Below are 25,372 nucleotides of genomic sequence, written 5' to 3' on the forward strand. Positions count from 1 at the left end.
CCCCTGCTCTAAATATTATCTCAGCTCTATCACCTCCTCTACCTACCATGTTTCCCCAAAAATAAGACCTACCCAGAAAATAAAACCTAGCGTTATTTTCCAGGAGGGCTGCAATATAAGCCCTACCCCGAAAATAAGCCCTAGTTAAAAATGCTTGTAAAATCCTATAATCCACTATATTACAGTAGTATATAATGTACAATGTGTGTGTTTCTGTAATATAATTGCAGGGAAGAGAGCTCCGGCGGGTAACAGAAGTGCAGAGCGGCGTTATAACAAATGCATTTGGCACAACTATATTACAGAAACGCACACATTGTACATTATATACTACTGTAATAAAGTGGATTATAGGATTGTACAAGCATTTTAACTCAGTTAGGGGAGGGAGAGGGGGAGAGAAGACAGCACATTACTAGGTAAGACCTTCCCCCGAAAATAAGCCCTACTGTGTCTTTTGTTGGCATAATTAATATACGACCCGGGCTTATTTTCGGGGAAACACGATACTAAGGGCCAGATTCACAGAGCAGATACGACGGCGTTCTATCTATGCGTTCTATCTATGCGACAGATTCATAGAATCAGTTACGCATAGATAGCCCTAAGATCCGACAGGTGTAATTGTTTTACACTGTCGGATCTTAAGATTCAATACCGCGGCCGCCGCTGGGGGGAGTTTGCGTCGTAAACCAGCATCGGTATGCAAATTAGGAGTTACGGCGATCCACTACGGTTTTTCCCGTTCGCTACGTCGCCGCTAGTCTAGTTTCCCGTCGCAAAGTTAGTCGTTTTTTTTGGTGCCTTAACTTTACACAACAATCGTATTGCTGTATAAAGTATGGCCGTCGTTCCCGCGTCGAAATTTTAAAAATAACGTCGTTTGCGTAAGCCGTCCGGGAATACGGATTTACGCTACGCGCGTCGCCATTCGAAAAAATGACGTCACTTCGCGCAAAGCACGGCGGGAGTTCTGAAACGGAGCATGCGCGGTAGGTCCGGCGCGGGAGCGCGCCTAATTTAAATGGCACACGCCCATTTGAATTGGCCCGCCTTGCGCCGGAGGCCGCCGGCGTAGGTTTTCATCGCAAGTGCTTGGTGAATCAGGCACTTGCGATGAAAAATTGCGGCGGTGTAACGTATCTACGATACGTTACGCCGCCGCTCATCTACGTGAATCTGGCCCCAAGTCTTGATGAACAGGGACCTACCAACTCACAAAACATTTTGGCTGTTACAGCTTGCATCTTCTGTAAAAAGTGTATTCTGGATTTCACAATGACTCATTTTTAGCTCTTTCCCTGTGAACCTTTAAAACGTTGATCACGAGGCTTTGATTGAAAATAAAGTCACATGATTTTTTTTTAAGCAGTTTTCGGTAAGCAGCCTGTATGCCAAAATGTAAGAATAATTTTACGAAAATGTCGACATAGGCAAAATCGGTAATTTCACAGAAAAATCTTTTTTTTGCCAAAATCACCTATTCTTCTGTAAATATAACTTTAGAAAATGCAAAAGCAATTTGTTTTGCTCAGAAATCTGGTCTAAATATTTTGCCTTCCTTTGTTTACGTTCATTATTGTCTTTTTTGTTTGCTTCTTCAGATGTTCAGCAAATGGTCATTGACTGGATTACTGGAAACTTTTACTTTGTGGATCATGGGAACGACAGGATTTTTACATGTAGCCGCAATGGGACTGTGTGCATCACCTTGGTGGACCTTGATCTCCATAATCCGAAAGCGATTGCACTGGACCCGATAGCGGGGTAAGAGGAATAGCTACATACAATGATTATACTTGCTGGTGGTCAGAAAAAAGTTACTGAGAGTTTTTGCCAGCTCTCTAAACTGCGCCTATAGCACGCTTATTGCTGACATAAGAGCATAAAGTAGTGTTTTCCTCAGATTTTTTTGTTTTACATGCTATATTTTAATGATTTAAAAATTGTATATGGTTCTTTAATTTAATGCTTAAGTGATAGGATGTTTCTTATCTTTATAAGATTCCTAATTTATTATAGTGGTATTAAAGTAAATTTATATTCAGATAAAAATTGCAGAACTTACATGCATTAGATTTTTTTTTTACTTCCTCTTTTGAGTTCCTTGTTGAATTGTCCCCTGACCGTGCAGCCTTATTTCTATTATCTCTGTGCCGCCAGGAGCTCATGCTCATCTCTATGTGCTGCTCCCGATCTGTACTGCAACTTTGCATGCAGCCAGGCACACAGCCTTCACAAGAGAGACAAAGAGTCGCTGTCAACCACCGCTGTGGACAAGGAGAGGCGTGGCTTTAACTGTGCCCCTCTTCCATTGGTTGTGTGTCTGCTGCTCATGGGAGGAGTTATGAAATAATCACAATGCCTCGATGGGTGGATGTCAGTCTGGATGAGTGGGCATTCCTAGGCAGGATTCCGACTGACTTGTTGTAGCTTCTAATGCACACCCTAAAAAGCTCAGGCCCTGTACACACGACCGAGTTTCTCGGCAGAATTCAGCCAGAAACTCGATTGGAGCCGTATTCTGCCGAGAAACCCGGTCGTGTGTACATTTTTGGCTGAGGAAACCGACGAGGATCTCGTCGGGCCAAATAGAGAACATGTTCTCTATTTCCTCGTTAGTCAATGAGGAAACTTGGCTCGCCGAGATCCTCGGCGGCTTCACAAGGAACTCGACGAGCAAAACAATGTGTTTTGCCCGTCGAGTTTCTCGGACGTGTGTACGGGGCATCACAGTGTGCAGTGAAACCAAAGTAATCAAATGCCGTACAGGAGAAGATCCTGTACAACCGTGCAAGTCTGAACGGAAGGCTTTAAGGATTGGGACTTTGCACCTTTATGATCAGGTGAGGAGTGACAGCTCTGTCCTGACAGGTCCTTTCCAAAGGAACCAGAGAAGGAAAGTGGCAGAGATCTAATAAAGAATGTTGTACTTGTGTATCTGCTCGGCTAGTCTGGCTGCTGTCACTCTCGTTGCCTTGATTACTGAGATATGATAGCATGTCTCTTGTGTCCTCGGGAATCACTCCGTGGCCTTGCATTTGTCAAAATTCTACTGCTATGACATGTCAACTTTTCAGTACTGCATGACTAATACATACAAAGAAAAATAGGTTCATATGTTTATATATATATATATATATATATATATATATATATATATATATATATATATATATATATATATATATATATATATATATATATATACACATATATAGATATATATCTATATGTATAGATATATATCTATATGTATAGATATATATGTATAGATATATATCTATATGTATAGATATATATATATATATATATATATATATATATATATATATATATATATACAGTATATATATATATATATATATATATATATATATATATATATATATATAGATCTCTCTCTAGATAGATAGATAGATCGATCTCTCTCTAGATAGATAGATAGATAGATAGATCGATCTCTAGATAGATAGATAGATAGATAGATAGATCGATCTCTCTCTAGATAGATAGATAGATCGATCTCTCTCTAGATAGATAGATAGATAGATCGATCTCTCTCTAGATAGATAGATAGATAGATAGATAGATAGATAGATCGATCTCTCTCTAGATAGATAGATAGATAGATAGATAGATAGATAGATAGATAGATCTCTCTCTAGATAGATAGATAGATAGATAGATAGATCGATCTCTCTCTAGATAGATAGATAGACAGATAGATCAATCTCTCTCTAGATAGATAGATAGATAGATAGATAGATCTCTCTCTAGATAGATAGATAGATAGATAGATAGATCTCTCTCTAGATAGATAGATAGATAGATAGATCGATCTCTCTCTAGATAGATAGATAGATCGATCTCTCGATAGATAGATAGATAGATAGATAGATAGATAGATAGATAGATAGATAGATAGATAGATAGATATATCGATCTCTCTCTAGATAGATAGATAGATCGATCTCTCTCTAGATAGATAGATAGATAGATAGATAGATAGATAGATAGATCGATCTCTCTCTAGATAGATAGATAGATAGATCGATCTCTCTCTAGATAGATAGATAGATCGATCTCTCTCTAGATAGATAGATAGATAGATAGATAGATAGATAGATAGATAGATATACAGTATATGTATATATATATATATATATATATATATATATATATATATATATATTTATCTATTTAGCTTTATATAGATAGGTAGGTATATATATATATATATATATATATATATATATATATATATATATTGTGACGCTATGCGAGGTGCGATACATGATCATAGGTACATTTCACCTCGCATACGTTCCATTATGAGAGACTGAACCGGAATCCATTCCGGGTTTTACAGCCTCTGGGCCTGGCTAGGATTCCGGTCCGGATGTTTGGGTCCACTGGAGTCCACAATCAGCTGGACTTTAAATGTCCAGGAAGAGAGCACAACAGGGCTCTGGCTTGAAACTCAGGAAGGGACCTGAGTGAGGGGAGCGCTGAGTGCTGGACTAAAAGGTTTGCTTTACTGCATGTTTTGTGGGTGTCAGGGACTAGCCCCACACTGTATAGAGAGGAGATCCTGTTTGTTTAGTTTAGCGCCGGACGGCAAGGATTTAATTTACTGTTTTGTTTATTTTAATCTGCAAACCGTTTATAAATAAAATCTGGCATCCGCCAGACTTAAAAGAAAGTGCCTGCTTACAGACTGTGATTTCAGAAAAGGTGATCCCCACGAGCTAATCCCTCACAATATATATATATATATATATATATATATATATATATATATATATATATATATATATATATATATATATATATATATATATTACAGACAGTGACAGTGGAATAAAGACCAAGTAATCCATCGAACCTGCCCCATTTTATATATATATATATATATATATATATATATATATGTGTGTGTGTGTGTGTGTGTGTGTGTGTGTGTGTGTGTGTGTGTATATTCTTTTTTTTTACTTATTTTTGTATTTACTGGCTGTTGTCTGACTCACTACCTTTGCTGGAAGTTTATTGTAAGCATCAACTCTTTCAGAAAAATAATACATTCTAAGATTAGCTTTGAAATGTTCTACTTGTTAGTTTGAGGTCATGTTCCTGTGTTCTTTATCCTGACTTCATATTGATAATACTGCCCTCCTGAACCCTATCTGCACCCTTAATGTATTTAAAGTTTTTAGTCATGTCTCCCCTTTCCTCCGTTCCTCCAGACTGTACATATTAGGTTCCTGAAGTCTCTCCTGATATGTTTTATCCCTCAGACCTTTCACCATTTGTGTTTAGTGTTGAGCAGAATATGCCATATTCGATTTCGCGATATATCTCGAATATATATTCGAATATTCGAGATATATTCGCTAAATTCGAATATTCGTGATATTTTATCGAAATTAAATGATTGCGATTTTCCGCTATTGCGAATGCGAAAATAATTGCGATTTTTTGATAACTGCGGTAGGAGCACTCTGATTGGCTCAGAATATTCGTGATATTTTATCGAAATATCGCAACATGCGAATGCGATATTTATTGCGCAATTTCGAGAAATGCTGGAGGAGCGCTCTGATTGGCTCAGAATATTCGTGATATTTTATCGAAATATCGCAACATGCGAATGCGATATTTATTGCGCAATTTCGACAAATGCTGTAGGAGCACTCTGATTGGCTCAGAATATTCGTGATATTTTACAATACAAAATAATTGCGAATATTCGGCAAATGCGGAAGGAGCACTCTGATTGGCTCAGAATATTCTTGATATTTTACAATACAAAATAATTGCGAATATTCGGCAAATGCAGAAGGAGCACTCTGATTGGCTCAGAATATTCTTGATATTTTACAATACAAAATAATTGCGAATATTCGGCAAATGCGGAAGGAGCACTCTGATTGGCTCAGAATATTCTTGATATTTTACAATACAAAATAAAAAGTGTTTTGCATTGGTGGTGATTCTTTACTCTATCCATCTGTCACAGCCATTTGTCAATCAAACACCTTGAAGATTGAACACGTTCATGCTGCATGCTTTGGACTTTTTTTCACTTCACATATCAAAGACATTTTTATGAAAGATTATTTTTCTATTATTGGGACTATATTTCTTTATATATTTTTTTCACTGTGTATTTCACAAGTTATTTGCGCTTGCTTATTTTATAATTTGCCCACATGTCTTGTCACTAGACATATTTTTTATTCTTGTAGAGCGACTCCATTTTCTGTCTTGTATTAATTTATGTTGTATAACATTTTTTAGTTGCTGCTGTATTCTCCCCTTTTTTAAGGTATGCGCAATTTTTTCCTTCTTACAAAAAATAATAATATCAAACATACAAATATTCATAACATACACATACACAAAGCCCCCCCCTTTTGCATCAGAGACAATCAGAGTTCTCCTACCACAGTTATCGAAAATTCACAATCATTTTCGCATTCGCAATAGCGAAAAATCGCAATTTTTTTTTTTCAATTTGGCAACATAAAAGGATCGCCTCAGCTTAGCTACTCGGCCCAGGGTCTCTAATCATACCAGCAATGCTTTTAGACGTCGATAGGATGTGATCTGTTTTAAAAATCAAATTGAAAAAATGCGAATATTCGGAATTGCGAATATTCACCGCGAAATTCGAAATATAGCGCGATTTCTCGAATATGCTATATTCGAGTCGAATATTCGCAATGCGAATATTCGTGAGCAACACTATTTGTGTTGCCTGTCTGGACTTATTAATATTTTTTGTTAGGGGGCGTACTGTGATCTCTAGGAGACATAATGAGTACCTGCATGATACACTTACATACTGTATTACTTACCAAGCATAAGTTTAACATGAATATATGTATCTGATGTCAGGTGCTCTTTAAAGTGTTACTAAACCCAGGACCCTGCATTCACTATATCTGGGTTCCCACAGTACACAGAACATGGAAATGCAATGAATTTAGTAAATAGTCTTGTGACTTCTATCAGCGTTAGGCCAAGCACTGGTTAAAGATTGCAAGAGGGGTTTTCATTCTCCTCTGACTGTCCTATGAGGCTGTATGACCCTGACCCTCTGCCTGGACAGTGCTGATTGGCCCTGTGCTTATAGTATGCACCCTCCCAAAAAAAAGTGCTGAGCCAGTGCCTCCTAAGCAGGGCCTATCCTAGGCAGGGTGCTTTGCACCCAGGCGCCTGCAGAGGTGGGGACGCCAAAGTGGCAGAGTTCTCCCCTCCCTCCTTCTCTCTTTGTTTGTGTCCGTCCAGAACTAGTGTTCTGAGCATAGGTGTGTGTCCGTCCAGAACGGATGTGTCTCTGACCATTTCCTGTACTATGTCTGTAGTATGTCTGGGGACTATTTCTAACAGACTCTCTAACAGAAGCCCTCTCTGTGTCCATCAGAGAGGCCCCCCTCCAGGTCCCAATAAAGTACTCTGCTCCTCTTCCTGAATTTTGTTTATTGTTAAGAGATCATGTAAGGATCCCAGGGTAATGAAGACTTTGTGGGGGAGCATCTCTGTGGTTGAGTCATTGCCATAGAAACATTTGTAAAGGGGAGGAGTTAGTAAAATGACAAAGCCCACGTGGGGGCGGCAGAAATATTTCTGCACCCAGGCGCCTGTGACCCTAGGATCGGCCCTGCTCCTAGGACTCTGTTCTATCAGGAGATAGAATGGGGACTGTGGGAGGATCAAAGAAGACAGGATAAAGCGGAGGTCCACCCAATTTTTTTTTAAAAGCTACAAATTCTGCATTCTTTTAATAAATGGACACTTAGCTGTCCAGCGCGCCTGTGATGTCGGCAACCAAAGCCTAGCAATCACTCGTCTTTTGGCTGCCCCCGTCGCCATCCTCGGTGAGGGAATCAGGAAGAGAAGCATTGTGGCTTCACTGCCCGGTTCTCTACTGTGCATGCGCAAGCGGCACGGCCCGTCCTCGTTGGTCCCTGCTGTCTCCTGGAACTAGTGTGTTTCCCAGAAGACAGCGGGGGGGCGTGACTCCCGTGGGAGTCTATTCCCAGAAGTGGATGCAAATACCTGTATTATACAGGTATCTGAACCCCACTCCCCCCTGAAAGGTGCCAAATGTGACACCGGGGGGGGGGGGGGGAGGGTTTCAAAAAGCGGAGGTTCACTTTTTGTGTGGACCTCTGCTTTAAGAACACCATTGTGTGAGTTTTTACTGACTCCAGGGATTATTTTAGGACTAACATAAGAAGATATTTTTTTTTTTAACTTTGTAGCTGAAATCTCTATTTCCTCTTTATTTCTCAATGGAGACCTCTGACCTTATGAATGCTACAAATGAGTTCTAAATATGTCATGTTGGAGGCACAACAAAGATCACCTGGTTGGCTTTTCACATTCTAGTTCTGCCAAATGTTCTCTGTTTGATACTTAAGTATCAGCTGTAAATGTGTAAATCTTCAGGAAGTGTTTGATTTTTGTGCTCTCTTCTATTCTCAGTGCCATCATTTCATTTTGTTCTGTGAGATTGCATTGCTGAGTACAGTGACCTTTTTGGAACACATGTATTTATTCCCTGTCACTCGAGGCTGAAGACGCTGTCTGTGCCCATTTCAAAATTGCTGAAATATATACAGTACATATCACTCTGGTTCTGCACATACTTCCCACTATTATATTCTCCAAACTGCCCCCTGTACACACTTTTCACTGGTTACTGCCGTGCGCATATTGCCCGCCATCATACCCATCTTGCTCTCTTCTTCACATGAATCAATCAATCTCACCTTCACTGAGATCCCTTCATTGGTTGCCAGTAAAAGACAGAATCACTTTCAAGGCACTCTGTCTAATACATAAGTGTGTTCAAGGCAACGCCCCGCAATATCTATGCGAAAACATAAAAGCCCATAACCCCAATCGCATTCTGCGATCCACCAATCAAAACCTCCTCCAGATACCCAAAGCCAGATACAAGGAGATCGAAGATTTGCAGTCCAAGGACCCTGCCTGTGGAATGCACTACCAACCACCATCCGACTGGAGTCGGACCACTTGGCCTTCAGGAGAAGGATTAAAACCCATCTCTTCTGAGGTCAAGGGGTTCCTTACCCATGAAATGGATACAGCGCCCAGAGGCGATTCAGTTTGCATGTGTTGCGCTTTACAAGTCTCTCACTCACTCACTCACTCACATGCTGTCCTACCTCCCACATTCCGTTCCTGCTATTGCTACCCCTGTCATATCCTTTGTGCTACTTTCCTGCATATACTGTGCCCACCATCATGTCCTCCCAGAGTTGGGACAAGGGGGGGCAGGAAGGACAGCCGCCCTGGGTGCAGTGCTGTGATGCAGTGCTGTGATGCGGATATGAAGCTGTTGCCCATTGTTTGTTGGCCACAGATCTGCAATGTGTGTGAGGGGGGGTGGTGTAGCACAGCTTGCCACAAATGGGCACTGACTGACAACATGGGCACTGACTGGCAAACATATAAAACAAGTGATGCCCAGCAATGCCACCATCAGTATCATCAGTGCCACCCCTCAGTGTCCATCACTGCCACCTCTCAGCGCCCATCCATGTCCATCAGTGCCCACCAGTGCCCATATTTGGCACCTATCAGTGCCACCCATAAGTACCCATCAGTGCCACCTATGAGTGCCCATCAGTGCCGCATACCAGTGCCGCCTATCAGTGCCCATCAGTGCCGCCTATCAGTGACCATCACCAGTGCCCATCAGTGCCACCGCATCAGTGCCATCTGATCGGTGCCCATCAGTGCCACCTTATCAGTGCAGCCATATAAGTGTCCACAATTGAAGAAGAGAACTTACTTATTTACAAAAAAATTACAGAAAAAAATAAAGCATTTTGGTCTTTTTTTAGTTGTTGCGCAAAAAAAAAAATCTCAGAGGTAATCAAATACCACCAAAAGAAAGCTCTATTTGTGGGAACAAAATGATAAAAAATATTTTTTGGGTACAGAGTATCATGACCGCGCAAATTGCGACAGCGCTAAAAGCTGAAAATTGGCTTGGGCAGGAAGGTGCGTAAGTGCCTGGTATTGAAGTGGTTAAATATGGAACATGTCCGTTCCACAACTTGCTTGTTTGTGATTTTAAAGCCTAAGACCCCTTTCACACTGAGGAGTTTTTCAGGCGGTACAGCGCTAAGAATAGCGCTGCTATACCGCCTGACAACTCCTGCCCAGCAACCTCAATGTGAAAACCGGAGGGCTTTCACACTGAGGCGATGCGCTGGCAGGAGAGAAAAAAATCTCCTGCAAGCAGCATCTTTGGAGCGGTGAGAGGAGCGGTATGTATACGGCTCCTTCACCGCTCCTTCCCATTTAAAACAATGGGAAACCGCGGTAATACCGCCCGCAATGCGCCTCTTTAGAGGGGCATTGTGGGCCGTATTAACCCTTTATTGGCCGCTAGCGGGGGTTAATACCGCACCGCTAGCGGCCGAATCCCGCGGCAAATCAGACGGTATTATGCCACTATTTTTAGCGCCGCTATACCGCCACTGCGCCTCCCGCCCCAGTGTGAAAGGGGCCTTACTCCAGTCACCTTTCTTTGTTAGAAGTACTGGGCCATATTCTCCAATAATCTATAATCTAAAGCTATTTACACTACGCCGCCGCAACTTACTGGAGCAAGTGCCGTATTCCTCAAGCATACGGCACTTGCGCCGTATGCTTCGAACTGCGCATGCGCCGGGCTAAAAATAGCCCAGTGCGCATGCTCCAGTTCTCGACGGAAAACGTCAATGACGCCGACGTGTGCGTCATTGACGTAAAGTCGTATTCAAGAACGACTTAGGAAAACGACGTACCCGACTGGAAAAGACGAAGCGGACCCGACGCCATACTTAACATGGCATACGTGGGACTGGCGTAAGGTTACCCCTCATATAGCAGGGGTAACCTTACGCTTACGCAAACGACGTAAGCGACGGTTACGCGACGCGATTTCGTTCGGGAATCGGCGTATCAGGCTCATTTGCATAAACAAATGAGACCTGAACGTAAACGCCACCTAGCGGCCGGCGGCGAATTACATTTAAGATCTGACAGTGTAAGTGACTTACACATGTCGGATCTTCAGCCTATCTATGCGAAAATGATTCTAGGAATCACTCGCATAGATACGCGGGTCAAAAAAGAGAGATACGACGGAGTTTCATGAGATACTCCGTCGTAACTCTACTGAGAATATGGCCTCTTGTAACTAATGGGAAACTAAAGGGAGAAGCCCCCTTTAAGTGAACACGACAAATCATAATATTGTAATCATCACATCTATTTCCTGACTCTATCAGTCAGTAGGATGGTAGGCATTTGCAAACTCAAATCCCTTTTGAAGCCTTGATTGGAATAATGTAAAAATATTTATGGAAGAAACAGCTTGTCACCCATATGTGGACTTTTGTCAGTCTCAGCTTCCCCTGATTGATATTAAAATGCATCATGGCAATGGGTTTAAGGCTGACAAGAACAGCTTGGAAACACAACTTTGCACAGAAAGTTCTATCCATAATCCTTGAATGAAGCCATATTGCTGGATATAACAGATGGGCGCCCTGACTCTGTGTGACTACAGTCATTTCTCAAAGTTTAAAGTAAAGAGTGCATCTTCCTTCCAATGTTCATATATGATCTGTTATTACGGTGATACGGACGTTTGTATTTAAAGAGCAGTTCCAGGCAACAGCTGAAAGCAATCACTGAGCTACTAATGGTCTCCAGCAAACACTGCAGCTGTACTAAAATCAGAAACAATAATACGCAGCAGTAAAGAATGCTTCATGTATCGCCAATTACATTCCAATTTCCAAAGTAATCCTAAGGCTTCATTTCCACTGGCGTTTTTACAGCCACTGTTGTTAGCCTTTTTTACAGCTTAAAAACGCCTGTCCATGTTTATTTTGTAAAAAAATGTGCGCGTTTTTGAGCGTTTTTGCGCGTTTTTGAGCTTCAGAACGCCCTGGTCCTGCGTTTTTTTTACAGCTCAAAAACGCCTATGCCATTTGCAGCTCAAAAACACCTATGTGGGCATGATGCCATAGAATAACATGGACAGGCGTTTTTAAGCTGTAAAAAACGCTCAGAAAAGTGGCTGTAAAAACGCCAGTGGAAATGAAGCCTAAAATATAATCGGTGCCTGTGAAAAACATCTTAACCACTTCAGCCCCAGAAGGATTTACCCACTTGCAACGTATAACGACAGCGGGCGGTCCCCAAGTTGTTATTTAACTGCTTCAGCCCCGGACCATTTTGGTGGTCAAAGACCGGGCCACTTTTTGCGATTCGGCACTGCGTCGCTTTAACTGACAATTGCGCGGTCATACGACATGGCTCCCAAACAAAATTGATGTCCTTTTCCCCCACAAATAGACCTTTCTTTTGGTGGTATTTGATCACCTCTGCGATTTTTATTTTTTGCACTATAACCAAAAAAAGAGCGAAAATTTTGAATAAAATTCAATATTTTTAACTTTTTGCTATAATAAATATCCCCAAAAAATATATAATTTTTTTTTTTTTTTTTTTCCCTCAGTTTAGGCCGATACGTATTCTTCTACATATTTTTGGTAAAAAAAAATTGCAATAAGCATTTATAAATTGGTTTGCGCAAAAGTTATAGGCCCAGATTCACAAACGAGATACGACGGCGTATCTCCAGATACTTCGTCGTATCTCTGAGTCTGGGCGGTCGTATCTATGCACCTGATTCTTAGAATCAGTTACGCATAGATTTCTATTAGATCCGAGAGGCGTAAGTCTCTTACGCCGTCGGATCTAAACTGCATTATTTTTTTGGACCGCTAGGTGGCGCTTCCGTCGAATTCCGCGTCAAGTATGCAAATTAGCTAGATACGCAAATTCCCGAACGTACGCGCGGCCGACGCAGTAAAGTTACGACGTTTACGTTAGGCTTTTTCTGCGTAAGGTTACTCCTGCTATTAGGAGGCGCAGCCAATGTTAAGTATGGACGTCGTTCCCGCGTCGAATTTAGAATTTTTGACGTCGTTTGCGTAAGTCGTTCGCGAATAGGGCAGGACGTAATTTACGTTCACGTCGAAAGCAATACCGATTTGCGGTGGAATTTCGAGCATGTGCACTGGGATTCTTTCACGAACGGCGCATGCGCCGTTCATAAAAAACGTAAAAAACTTGGGGTCAACCTAAATTTAAATAAAACACGCCCCCCTCATCATCATTTAAATTACGCAAGCTTACGCCGGCCCCATTTACGCTACGCCGCCGTAAGTTAGGAGGCAAGTGCTTTGTGAATACAGCACTTGCCTCTCAAATTTACGGCGGCGCAGCGTAAATACGATACGCTGCACCGCCGTAAGATTTGGCGCAGCTACGTGAATCTAGGCCATAGTGTCTACAAAATAGGGGACTGTATTATGGCATTTTTATCAATATATTTTTTTTTACTAGTAATGGCGGCGATCTGCGATTTTTATCGGGACTGCGACATTATGGCGGACACATCGGACACGTTTGACACCATTTTGGGACCATTGTCATTTTTACAGTGACCAGTGCTTTAAAAATGCACTGATTACTGTAAAAATTACACTGGCAGCGAAGGGGTTAACCACTAGGCGGCGCTGCAGGGGTTAAGTGTTTCCTAAGAAATGATTCTTACTGTTAGGGGGCGTGGCTACATGTGACATGTTACTGATGACTGTTCCCGATCACTGTGAGCGGTCATCAGTGACATTGTCACTAGGCAGAATAGGGGAATGCCTCGTTTACAAAGGCATTCCCCTGTTCTGCCCTTGCTGACTGCAATCGTGGGACTCCCGGGAACATCGAGTTTTCGCGGGACCCGTGGCTGGGCGGCAGATTCGAAGGGACGTACCTGTACGCCAATCTGCCTGCCCGTGCCATTCTGTTGATGTAAATAGTCGCGAGGCGGTCGGCAAGCAGTTAATGCGCATGGCTAGTGGCCATGATGGCTGCTGGCTACCCGCGATTGCTCCTGGGAAGGACCAAATAGAGATCTATCAAAGTAAACAGGCAGATCTCTGTACTTTCAGGGGAGTAGAGACAAATCGTCTCTACCTAGTACTTAGGAACAGTGATCGTTCTCCTCCCCCAGTCAGTCCCATTCCCTCACAGTTAGAAACACACTGAGGGAGAACACTTAATCCCTTGATCGCCCCCCTAGTGTTAACTCCTTCCCTGACAATGACATTTACACAGTAATCAGTGGCTATTTTTAGCTCTCATCGTTGTATAAATGTCAATGGTCCCAAAATAGTGTCAAAAGGGTCTGATATGTCCGACAAAAGTCGCACTATCGCCACCAGTACTAGTAAAAAAAAATCTATCTCCTATTTTGTAGAAGCTATAACTTTTGTGCAGAGCAATCAATATACGCTTATTGTGATTTTTTTTACCAAAAATATGTAGAAGAATGCAAAGCAGCCTAAACTAAGAAAGAAGTTTGTGTATTTATATATTTTTGGGAGATTTATTATAGCAAAAAGTAAAAAATATTGTTTTGTTTTTCAAAATTGTCGGCCTCTTTTTGTTTATAGCGCAAAAAAATAAAGAGAATAAGAGGTGATCAAATACCACCAAAAGAAAGCTCTATTTGTGTGGGGAAAAGGACATCAATTTTGTTTGGGTACAACGTGGCACAGCCGCACAATTGTCAATTAAAGCAACGCAGTGCTGTATCGCAAAAAATGGCCTGGTCATTGAGCAGCCAAATCTTTTGGGTTAATACCGCTTTAACACAGCTAAAAGCCAACCAATTCTAAGGGCTCCAGGAATCTCCCTTCCTCAGGGCCATATAAGACATATTCAAAAAATATCTAATGAACAACTTGTGGACTGCCCGCTGTCGTTATATGTTGGTACTTTGACGTAGAATACCGGAGTTATGGCAGCAGATAGCTGCCATAACCCGCTATATTCTTAAACGGCAGACGGTCCTCTTCCTGCTAAAAGTGATTTCCATGGTGGATTTGCCGCAAGATCACTTTTAAAGGGGGTGGGGGAGGGTCATTCCTCCTGCCGTGCTTTTAGTGTAGCCCAGTCTTATGAGGTGGACTGGGCCGCAAGAAAAATTGGTCTGGCGCCCCCATAAAGCGGCCGCACTGCTGCTGGTATGATAGGGATGGTGCAGACACAAGGGACACTGACATGGTCACCTATACCTGGCGGGTAGGTAGTAGGACTCTCCTGCAATTCTTTGCTTGTGTCAGTTGTACATATTAAGGAATCTTAATTTTATTTCTGTTGATTGCTGATGAGAAAAATAAACAGGTGGATTTATTTGTTCCTGTCCCCAATCCTTCCATTGCTCAATGCCTGGACCACATTCACCTTCATCACTGTGCTATATGTTTTCTGCTGCACCACTGGCATGGTTATATCCTCTTAGGGCCTGATCCACAAAAACCCTACGTAACTTAACTTTTGACCCCCGCCGCAAAATCTCTACCTAAGTGCCCGATCCACAAAGCACTTACCTAGAAATTTTGAGCGGTGTAACTTAAATCCGTCCAGCGCAAGGCGTTCCTAATCTAATGGGGCGAGTCCCATTTAAATTAGGCGCGCTCCCATGCCGGACGTACTGCGCATGCTCCCGACGTTATTTTCCCGACGTGCTTTGCACGGTTTTACGTTACGCCGAGTTTTGTGAATCGCGCCGAAAAAAAAAAAAGATGCGGCGGGAAAAAAAAAAATGTAAAAAGAAATTTGACAGCTTCGCGGGAAAGAAGGGTCTACTTTTACATGGTGTACTAACTTTACACTTTGTAAAAGCGGCCCTAATTTTACGACGGCAAACACGTACGGAGAAAAAATGAAGCGTAAAAGCTTTGTGGATCTCCGTAAGTGCTAATTTGCATACCCGACGCTGGATTTCGACGAGAAATGCCCCCAGCGGCGGCTGCGGTACTGCATCCTAAGATCCGACAGTGTAAGTCCCTTACACATGTCGGATCTTCTGCCTATCTATGGTAAACTGATTCTGTGGCTCATTTTAATAGATAGAAACAGGGATACGCCGGCGTATCCCTTTTGTGGATCAGGCCCTTAGTCCTCCATAAATTTAACATAAATTTGTGCTCAAAGAAGAACTATAGGCAACACTTTCTTTTTTTTTTCATCCCTTCATTTCCTGCCCTATAGCCAAATAGGAAGTGAGAGGAAATCTCTGCAGTTTAAGGGAATCCCCCCCCCCCCAAGGCCCTCAGAACTAGTGTCCCCACTGGAAAATTTCAGGGCAGGTCTTAAACAGGAAGGGGTGTGGCCTTGGCAGGAAGGGGTTGGTCATATTTAAATTAGGGGTTGCACAAGTTTAGTCAGGCCTAGGACAGCACAAAACCTAAATACACCACTGCAAATACATGATACAGGAATATAACATATCAGAAATATAAAATGTTGGCCTCACATATTTTATTCCGCACTCCTAATGAGAACAGGTGTGCACTGCAGTGTGACTTGAGCTTCAATGCTGAAGAACGTCCAGCTGGTAGAGATGCTTCAAGATTGATCATTACAGGGTGACAAAGAAAGCTTCTAAGCTAAAGAAACTGAACAATGGTGTCACCCTCTTAGGCTGAACAAATAGTACAGTTATTTTGGTAGGTGGAACATGTTTGTCCAGAGTTCTTTTCGAGGCATGAGCTATCTGCCTGCTGTTTTCTGTTTAGAAAGCACCACACGTCCCTCATCCTGTATCTTTCCTGATTATGGCAGAAGCTTTGTAAAGTCTCAGCTTTTGTTCCAGTTGTTTTAATCCACTTTTTTCCAAGTCAAAAGAGAGGAAAGCGCCTTTCATGACGAGACACTTTTAGAAGGCAATTAGGTTGCAGCTTTTTGTAAGCAGATGACGGAAATGTTAACTTATGAATATTCCAAGCCGAACATTCGTTTTAAGGATTGATGCCTTCCAGTCTGAGATTACATTATTTTCCTCCAATGTCCTATTCCGTCACAATAAAAATAAGCATTGGTCTCTAGTGAGCTTCCTTCTTGAACTGTCTTGATTAAAACATTTTGGCGTCTTGTTATCAAAGAGCAGCCATAGAAGTTTGCCTTGTTGACAGCAGTTATTGCTAAATGCGCCAATATATTATTTAAAAAAAAAAATCTTTCATTTATTCTGGGACTTATCATCTTTTTATACGTTTTCAACCTATTTATACAGCTATCAGCCTTCTAAAGGTAGCCATGCAGTTCCTAAATAGAAATTAATAAGTTTTTTTTTGGAGAGGTAATTGGCCAATGAAATGACACATACCACATATAAGACAATGAGAGTCACATTTTGTCATCAACTCATCTTGATACTTTATTCTGCTAATGATAAAGCTGCTACATATATATTGTCTCCACCTAAAAAGCAACACTCTTTAAACATGTGTAGCACCCTCTAGTGTGTGCTAGAAGTAGATGTTATGCCGCGTACACACGGTCGGAACTTTGACAACAAATGTTCGATATGATCTTGTTTCAGAAAATCCGACCATGTGTATGCTCCATCGGACATTTGCTGTCGGAATTTCCGACAACAAAAATTTGAGAGCTGATTCTCAAATTTTCTGACAACAAAAGTTGTTGTCGGAAATTCCGACCGTGTGTACATAATTCAACACATAAAAATTCTACGGATGCTCGGAATCAATTTAACGTAAGCTTGGAATCATTGAACTTAATTTTTCTCAGCTCGTCATGGTGTTGTACGTCACCGCGTTCTTGACGTTCGTAATTTCCAATAACATTTGTGTGACCATGTGTATGCAAGACAAGATTGAGCGAACAATCCGTCGGAAAAAAATCCACGGTTTTGTTGTCGGAATATCCGATCGCGTGTATGCGGCACAAGTGTAGGAAAATTTTAGCTTGGCTGAGGGCAAAACTTGGGTTGTGAATCTGGGTCAGGGTTTGGTGGCTCAGGGGCTGGATGACTCATCTGGCTGCTCTATTTGGCACTTTCTCCTGGTCTGAAATTTGTAGAAACTTCCAGAGATGGGGGGCGGGAGTAAGGAGGGGCTGCCATGCATATTTATGAGGCCTCAGCTAATCCCAACCTGGGCTGGCAGGGGACAGAGCTTACCTCATAACTCTACATATGCCATGCCAGCGAGGCAATCGTGTGGAGGATGGAGTGCTGAGGAGGCTGTTCATGGCGCCTAAGGGTGCCCCCTAGTCTGAGAGGGGTGACCTTGGGTCTGGGGCTTGGGTTCTGGAAGATTCCCTCTAAAACACATAGAGGAAACCTTTCATGGAGGCTCAGGAGCAAGGAGAGGGGACAGAAGGAGCAGGTTAGCACCTCATGGAGATCTCCTGTGAGTCAGTTGGGTTTGCTGGTGAGAGTCAGTTTGGAGGACTGTGGGGAGAAGTTTGCCTAGAGGGCTATTGAAAGGGGCAGCTGCAGCGAGGCGGGTTGGCAGTGCCTGATGAGGTGGTGCTGGCATCAGTAGCCACAGGAGGAATGTAAGCTGGACACTAAACTTTGCTACACAACCAAGGGGCATTGAGTTCCTGCCTGTAATAGGCTGTTGCTTCAATCTGACTAAGTGATTGTCAGACATTTGCAGTGCACCAGCTGGGTTCTGCAAGCAAGTGAGTGCTGGAGGGAGAAGAGGAGCTGTATATAGAGATTGTATATAGGAAGAGTTGTCCCCGAAGTGTGTTCTAAAGTCAAATGGGCATCCCATAATCTCCCATCCCTATCCAAGTTATTATCCCTCAGTAAACAAAAAAACATTTAAAACAAAGTTACAGACGTTTCTCGGTCTCTGGAGTGAATGTGGAAATTTGGTGTGACTGGGTGTGCAGGGTGGGGGATCCCAGTGTACTTGCGGCTCCTTAGGGGGTGTTTTTCACATGTTTCACACCAATGGGGCTTGATCATAAGAATAGAGTATGCACTGTGACCTACTATATCTTTGTAAACAACACCCTTTGGTATAAAACACGTTTAGGGAGTGTGGTTTTTAGGTGGAGAAAATATGTATCGGCAGCAGCTTTATTGTCAACAGAATAAAGTATCAAGACAAGTTAAAGTAAAACTTTTTTTAGTTTTGGATAGACTGCAGAGGGAGTAGAATTCTTGTCAGTTCCTGATGACGTCCTATGATGAACCGCGTGGTGGCAGGATATTCCAGTTATGTAATTTCTGCTCTTTGGAACGCACGCCGGCCCCTATGTGGATCAGAGCGGTTGTATTCTTGTGAAAGCATTTGGCAGATTGCTCTGTGTGCCAAAACAAGGAGCCTCATTTGTGAGTGTATTTTATAATTTATTTTTGGGGAATTTTGATAAACAGTTTTACGCTATGAAAATATTGTTTCCCAGCTTCTTTCCTGCCGTTACATAGGATGAACATATGGAGTTCCTTGGTTGATGGCATAATCAGTACAGTGGCACAGTGGGTCTGTGACAAGAAGCCTGTATTGACATTTCTAAGCATATGTTTAGGAAGTCAACAACCATCAATGAGTACGGGCCCTGGAGGGGATACTGGTGGTGGACAAGTGGAATTGGTTGAAGTGGAGCACACACTGGGGATACTGGTGGTGACACAAGTGGAATCGATTGGAGTGGAGCACACACAGAGCACAAGTCACTTTTATTTATTTTAAAGGAATTGCAGTACAACTGCATTGCACATTTATTTGCACCATTGCACTTTATTATTGAGGATTACACTTTATGGAAATTTGCATGTTCAAAACAGTTTCCATGTATCAATTTGTGTAAGATATATAAATTGGTGTGTTGATTTTTAACAGAGGGATTGGAATATGTAATTGATTACTTTAAACTCTTAGCGCCGTGATCATGGCGATTAGGTTGTCCAAAAACTCTCATTCACTCCTATGAAACAAGAAAAGCTGCTCCAGGTGCATGAGTCTCTGGTTAATCCCCACACACACTAGTCAGGTGCTAGCTCAGTTTGCATGCTATGTAACATAAGAAAAGTATTCCAGACTACTGCACTTCCAAAAATCCTTTTATTGAAGCTTTATATGACAAGTGGTTGACAGATGGAGCAGGGGACAAAAAGGTAGATGCTTTTCGCGCAAATGTTTCAGTTAGTAGACGATAACTGTGCCAGGAACGAACCTGTGCTTGGCACAGGTGTATTGGCAGCAATTCACGCAAATATGTGGCCCCTCAGCACTAAGAACCAAGCGATGAGAGGCTGCATATTTGCGTACAGACAGTCCCATGGGGTTAAGGGTAAGGGCAGCTTTCTATTCCTTACATCAATGTTTATTGCTGTCTGTGCTAATGTTAGGAAGATTCACCTTCTCTATTTGTCCAGTAGAAAATCCCAAATTTTGGGGATCTATTCCAATGGGGAGACACTAGTTTTGGTGGCCTGGGTGTCTCCAAGGAATTCCCTTAATTTCCCTGTTTGGCTATGGGACAGGAAGTGAAGGGAAATCTCCACAATTGGATACAGTTGGTGAAAAAAAAATCTCACCAAGTTTCTTTCTCTCTCCCTCTCCCCCTCTCCCTCCCTCTCTCCCTCCCTCTCCCCCCTTATATCTCTCTCTTTCTCTCCCTCCCTCACTCCCCCCTCTCTCTCTCTCTTTCCATCCCCCTCCCCTCTCTCTCTCCCTCTCCCCCCTCTCCCTCCTCCTCACTCTCCCTCTCTCTCTCTCTCTCTCCCTCCCTCTCTCTCCCTTTCTCTCCCCCTCACTCCCCCTCTATTTCTCTCCCCCCTCCCCATCTCTCTTTTCCTTCTTCTCTTTCTCTCCCCCTCCCTCTCTCTCCCTCTCTCTCTCTCTCCCTTCCCCCCTCTCTCTCTCTCCCTTCCCCCCTCTCTCTCTCTCTCTCTCTCTCTCTCTCCCTCTCCCTCTCTATTCCTCTGTTTCTTAAATTTTTTAGCATCCTATGACTCACACTGTTCTTTTTATATAACTTTTTATATGTACTTATTATTAGACATTTTATTGGCACTTATTACTCCTCTCAAGTTTTTTTTTTTTTTTTTTTTTTTTTTTTTTTGCATTTAAAGTTTTATTTTATTGATGCAGAAGTAAAATCATACAAAGTATAGCATGAAGCACTCAGTACATACCATTCAAGAAAAAAAAAAAACAACAAACAAAAAAAAAAAAAAAAAAAAAAGGGAAACAGCGATCAATAAATAATTAAGATACAGTCCAAATTTCAATGTACATCTTAAGTTAATCTAGCATCATGAAGAGAGAGTAATAAAAATATAAATTAATGTCCCCGTAGGAGATCTCCTACCCATCTATGTGTAGCCAGAGTTGAAGAGGGACGAGGATCCAAAACAACGCTTTTCGTACAAAGTCTCAACCGACACCCCGTAAAGGGAGCATACTGTGTCGGGTAAAAGGATAGCAAAATTTAATAACGATGAGAGACTTTTGTGACCCTAAATAACCTCGGACCCCGCCCAAAATGTTGAGAGGAACTCCAGACCTCCTGACGTATCCTAAGGGATGTGTGAGTAGTAGGACCTCCCACTCCCCAACCAAACTCTCCCCCTCCCCCAGGGTGTTCCCCCGAAAGTGTCGTCTATTAAAAGACTAGTATAATAACTAAAACAATCATCTCGAAGCGTGTCTTGTACTAAAGGTATCATGACCGTAGGAGAAGGAAAGGAAGAAAGGAAGAAAGAGAAGAAAAAAAAAAAAAAAAAAAAGGAAAGAACCAATAAGAGAAGAGTTGATTGCCAGTAGTCCAATTAAGTACCTGAGGGGGTCAGAACCTGACCCGGCGATAGGGAGACGCCCACATGTCTGGCCCAAGGTTCCCATATGGCCTCAAAACTATCCCTGGTATTGGAGATAGAGCTGACCATTTTTTCCTGCGTCATGATCCATGAAATCTTCCCCTTAGCTGCTAAGAACGAGACCCTAGGTTGCTTCCAGGCTGCCGCTAGAGTGGTTTTAGCTCCTATGAGCATGAAAGCTATCAGTTTTTGTATGGGTTTGGAGACTCGAGGAATTTCGGAACCTAGCAGAGCGATGTGCGGGGATTTCTCCACCTGTACTCCCGTAACTTTTCTGATAAGGCAAAAGATTCTGTTCCAGAATCCCCTGATTCTGGGGCACTCCCACCAAACGTGTAGCATCGTGCCATGCGTTTGACAGTTGCGAAAGCATAATGGGGAAGACGTAGGAAACATCGCAGCCAATCTACTGGGTACCAGGTACCACCGCATCAGAACCTTTATGTTAGCTTCAGCTAAGGAAGTATTCACTAGACCTTTGAAAGTTTTCAAACCTACCTTGTGCCATCTATTCAGGTCCCAGGTCATCCGCAGATCCCTCTCCCATGCCTCCATGTATGAGAATTTTGTGGAAACCTCGGATAGAGCTCTGTATAATATAGATATTCCCCCCTTGTGTTCCGTCATTTGTTTACACCAACTTTCGTAACTAGTAAGAGTTGCGTGCCTGAAATTGTCAGACCAGTGGGATGAAACAAAGTTAAAAATTTGGGTGTGCCGGGCTCTTTCCGATAGCGGTAAATCAAGTGTCCTCACACAATGCTCCAGTGAAAGTGGGCCCGTGGCTGTCAAAAAGTCGCCTATTCTATAGATCCCTTTGTCCAGCCACCATTGGAAAGCTGAAATGTCCATCCCTATAGGAAACTGTGGGTTGAGAAAGATCCGTGTCAAAGGCTTAGTCTCCGAGACTAAAGAAGGAAGGTGTCTCAGGCCATCCCAGAGTCTAAAAGATTGCGACAATGTAGGGGACAGTATCGAAGGTCTAGATTTTTGTGATGACCAAAAAAGGCTCTCTATTGAGAGGCTAGGGATCGCAAAACCTTCCATATCTATCCACTCTGGTTTTTCACATTCCGCAAAAATAGCAGAAAATTGTGCTAGTCTGGCTGCTTGGTAGTATTTAAACAGATTTGGTAGTCCAAGACCTCCTTGTGTTCTGAGCCCATAAAGGACATTTTGTGCCACTCTATAACCTTTGCCCTCCCAAATGAATTTCAGAATTTTACTCTGTAGTGAACGTAGTTGGTCTTTTTTAACCGCTATTGGTAGAGATCTGAACAAGTAGAGTAACCTTGGTAGGAGGGTCATTTTGACTGCATTAACCCTACCTGTCCACGAAAGTTTGTGTCGAGCCCACGTCTGTAAGTCTAGCTCTAGTTTCCGAAATATAGGTGGATAATTAGCCTGGTAGAGATGTTCAATTTTGGTTGTAAGGTTTATGCCTAAGTAACGAATGGATGATTCGGCCCACTGGAACTCATAATAGGGTTTCAAGTGATTGATCACCGAGGGGAGGGTGGAAATGTTTAAGGCTTGAGATTTATTCCAATTCACCCGCAAACCCGAAATTTTCCCGAAGGACTCCAATAAGTTGCAAAGAATTGGAAGAGAGGTGGTCGGTGAAGAGATATACAGAAGAAGGTCGTCTGCAAAGAGAGCGCATTTATGGATTTGGGAGCCGCAAGATACCCCCCTAATATCCGGATCCGACCTGATCGCAATAGCAAGTGTCTCAATCGCTATTGCGAAAATCAAGGGGGACAATGGACAGCCCTGTCTAGTACCTCTAGCAATACTAATGGAGCTCGAAAAAAAACCCTGTAATTTGACCCGTGCACTGGGTTCAGAGTATAAAGATTTCAACAACCCCCGGAATTGTTCTCCAAAACCCCAGCGTCGCAGAGTCTCAAAGAGGTAATCCCACGTTATAGAGTCGAACGCCTTTCGTAGGTCTAAAGAAAGGAGGAGTCCTTCCTGCCGCGGGTTCCCATCCCAGCCCGACTGAAGCAGAGAAATAATATCGATTGCTCGCCTCACCTGGTCAGGGCCCTGTCTACCAGGGACAAATCCAACCTGATCCCTATGAATATATATTTTTATAAATGAATTTAACCTGTTAGCTAGTATCTTGGTCAATATTTTTAAGTCGTTATTGATTAGTGATATAGGTCTGTAATTTTCAACGAGCTCCGAGTCCTTATCTGGTTTGGGGATGACTGAGATAAACGCCTCATTTAAATTTGGGTGCATGGTACCGCCCTCCCTCCCCCGTTTTGAATTAAAAAATTTAGTGAGGTGAGGGGCCAAGGTTTCGCAGAAAGTCTTGTAATATGGGACTGAGAAACCATCTGGTCCAGGGGCCGAACCATCCTTAAGTCCCTTAATAACCTCTATAGTTTCTTCTATGGAGATCGGTGCCTCCATCAAGTCTACATGACTCTCCTGTAGGTTCGGGATCACTAACCGGTCCAAAAAGGAATTAATCTCGGAATGTCCGGCCATCCCTGACCCCCGATAAAGGGAGGTATAGAAGGTTTCAAATTCTTGCAGTATGCGTTTGGGGTTAAGGGTTGTTGTCCCGTCCCTGGTCTTAATCTTGGGTAGAGCGAACGAACGAAACCTCGGCGAGAGCTTGGTGGCTAGCATCGTGTTCATTTTGTTCCTATATAAGTAAAATCTAGCACTGGACCAATTTAGCGATCGTTCCGCCCTAACTGTCAAAGCTAAATTTAAAGCTAGTCGAGCGGCATCGAGCTGCGAGGCCTGAACCGTCGTCTGATCCTTCTTATGTTGTCTGCGCAGGGTTAAAAAGTCTTTCTCAAGCTTCATCACCTCCGCAGACTTTTCCTTCTTTTTTTTAGAGGCTATCTGTATGATCCTGCCACGAATGGTAGCTTTGTGAGCTGCCCACAATATCTCGGCCGAGGTCCCCTCAACGCTATTAAGTACAAAATATTCCCTGATGGCCCCATCAATCTCTGAAACCACAATAGGGTCGTGTAGTAAAGTTTCGTTTAATTTCCAGTGTGAATTGTGAGAATCTGAGTTTCGAGTTTGTAGCGAGCAAATCACCATGGAGTGGTCCGATAGAGCTGTGTCCGTTATGTTAGCTTTCATGACCATGGGAATATGTCTAGCAGATATGAATATATGGTCAATCCTAGAGTACGATCGATGCGGATGAGAATAGTGGGAGTAGTCCTTTTTGTTTGGATTGAGTTCCCTCCAAATGTCTACCAGGTTATGCTGATATATCAGTTTTGCTATGTGTGAGCTAGCTCTGGTTGGGCGTGTCAATGCTGTAGCTATAGGTCTGGATTTGTCCAAGCTTAGGTCGAATGCAATGTTGGAGTCTCCTCCACACACTATCATTCCCTCCAAGAGAGGAACTAAGGTATCAAACATAGTTTTAAAAAATTCGGTCTGTCCTCTGTTGGGAGCATAGTATGAAATAAATGACACTAGAAGTCCATCCAATTCCCCCTTAACCAACAAGAATCTACCATTAGGATCTCTGTGAATCAGGAGCGGGTTAAATTTGCAAGATTTCGCAAAAAGGATAGCCACCCCTCTCGTTTTATCCTCGGCATTAGCCAGAAAAAATTGTGGATATTG

At 42.6% G+C, this 25,372-nt stretch overlaps 1 protein-coding gene across 1 annotated transcript in view; it reads left to right on the forward strand.

Annotated features, from left to right (window-relative positions):
- Positions 1-25,372, forward strand: part of LRP1B (LDL receptor related protein 1B) — a 1,757,966-nt gene that overhangs the window by 826,929 nt on the left and 905,665 nt on the right. Inside the window, exon 7 of the mRNA XM_040358043.1 lies at positions 1,605-1,767. Within this exon, the coding sequence (XP_040213977.1) occupies positions 1,605-1,767 (163 nt within the window). The remainder of the gene's footprint in view (positions 1-1,604; positions 1,768-25,372) is intronic.

This window comes from Rana temporaria, chromosome 6 (assembly GCF_905171775.1).
Source record: "Rana temporaria chromosome 6, aRanTem1.1, whole genome shotgun sequence".
Lineage (NCBI taxonomy): Eukaryota > Metazoa > Chordata > Amphibia > Anura > Ranidae > Rana > Rana temporaria.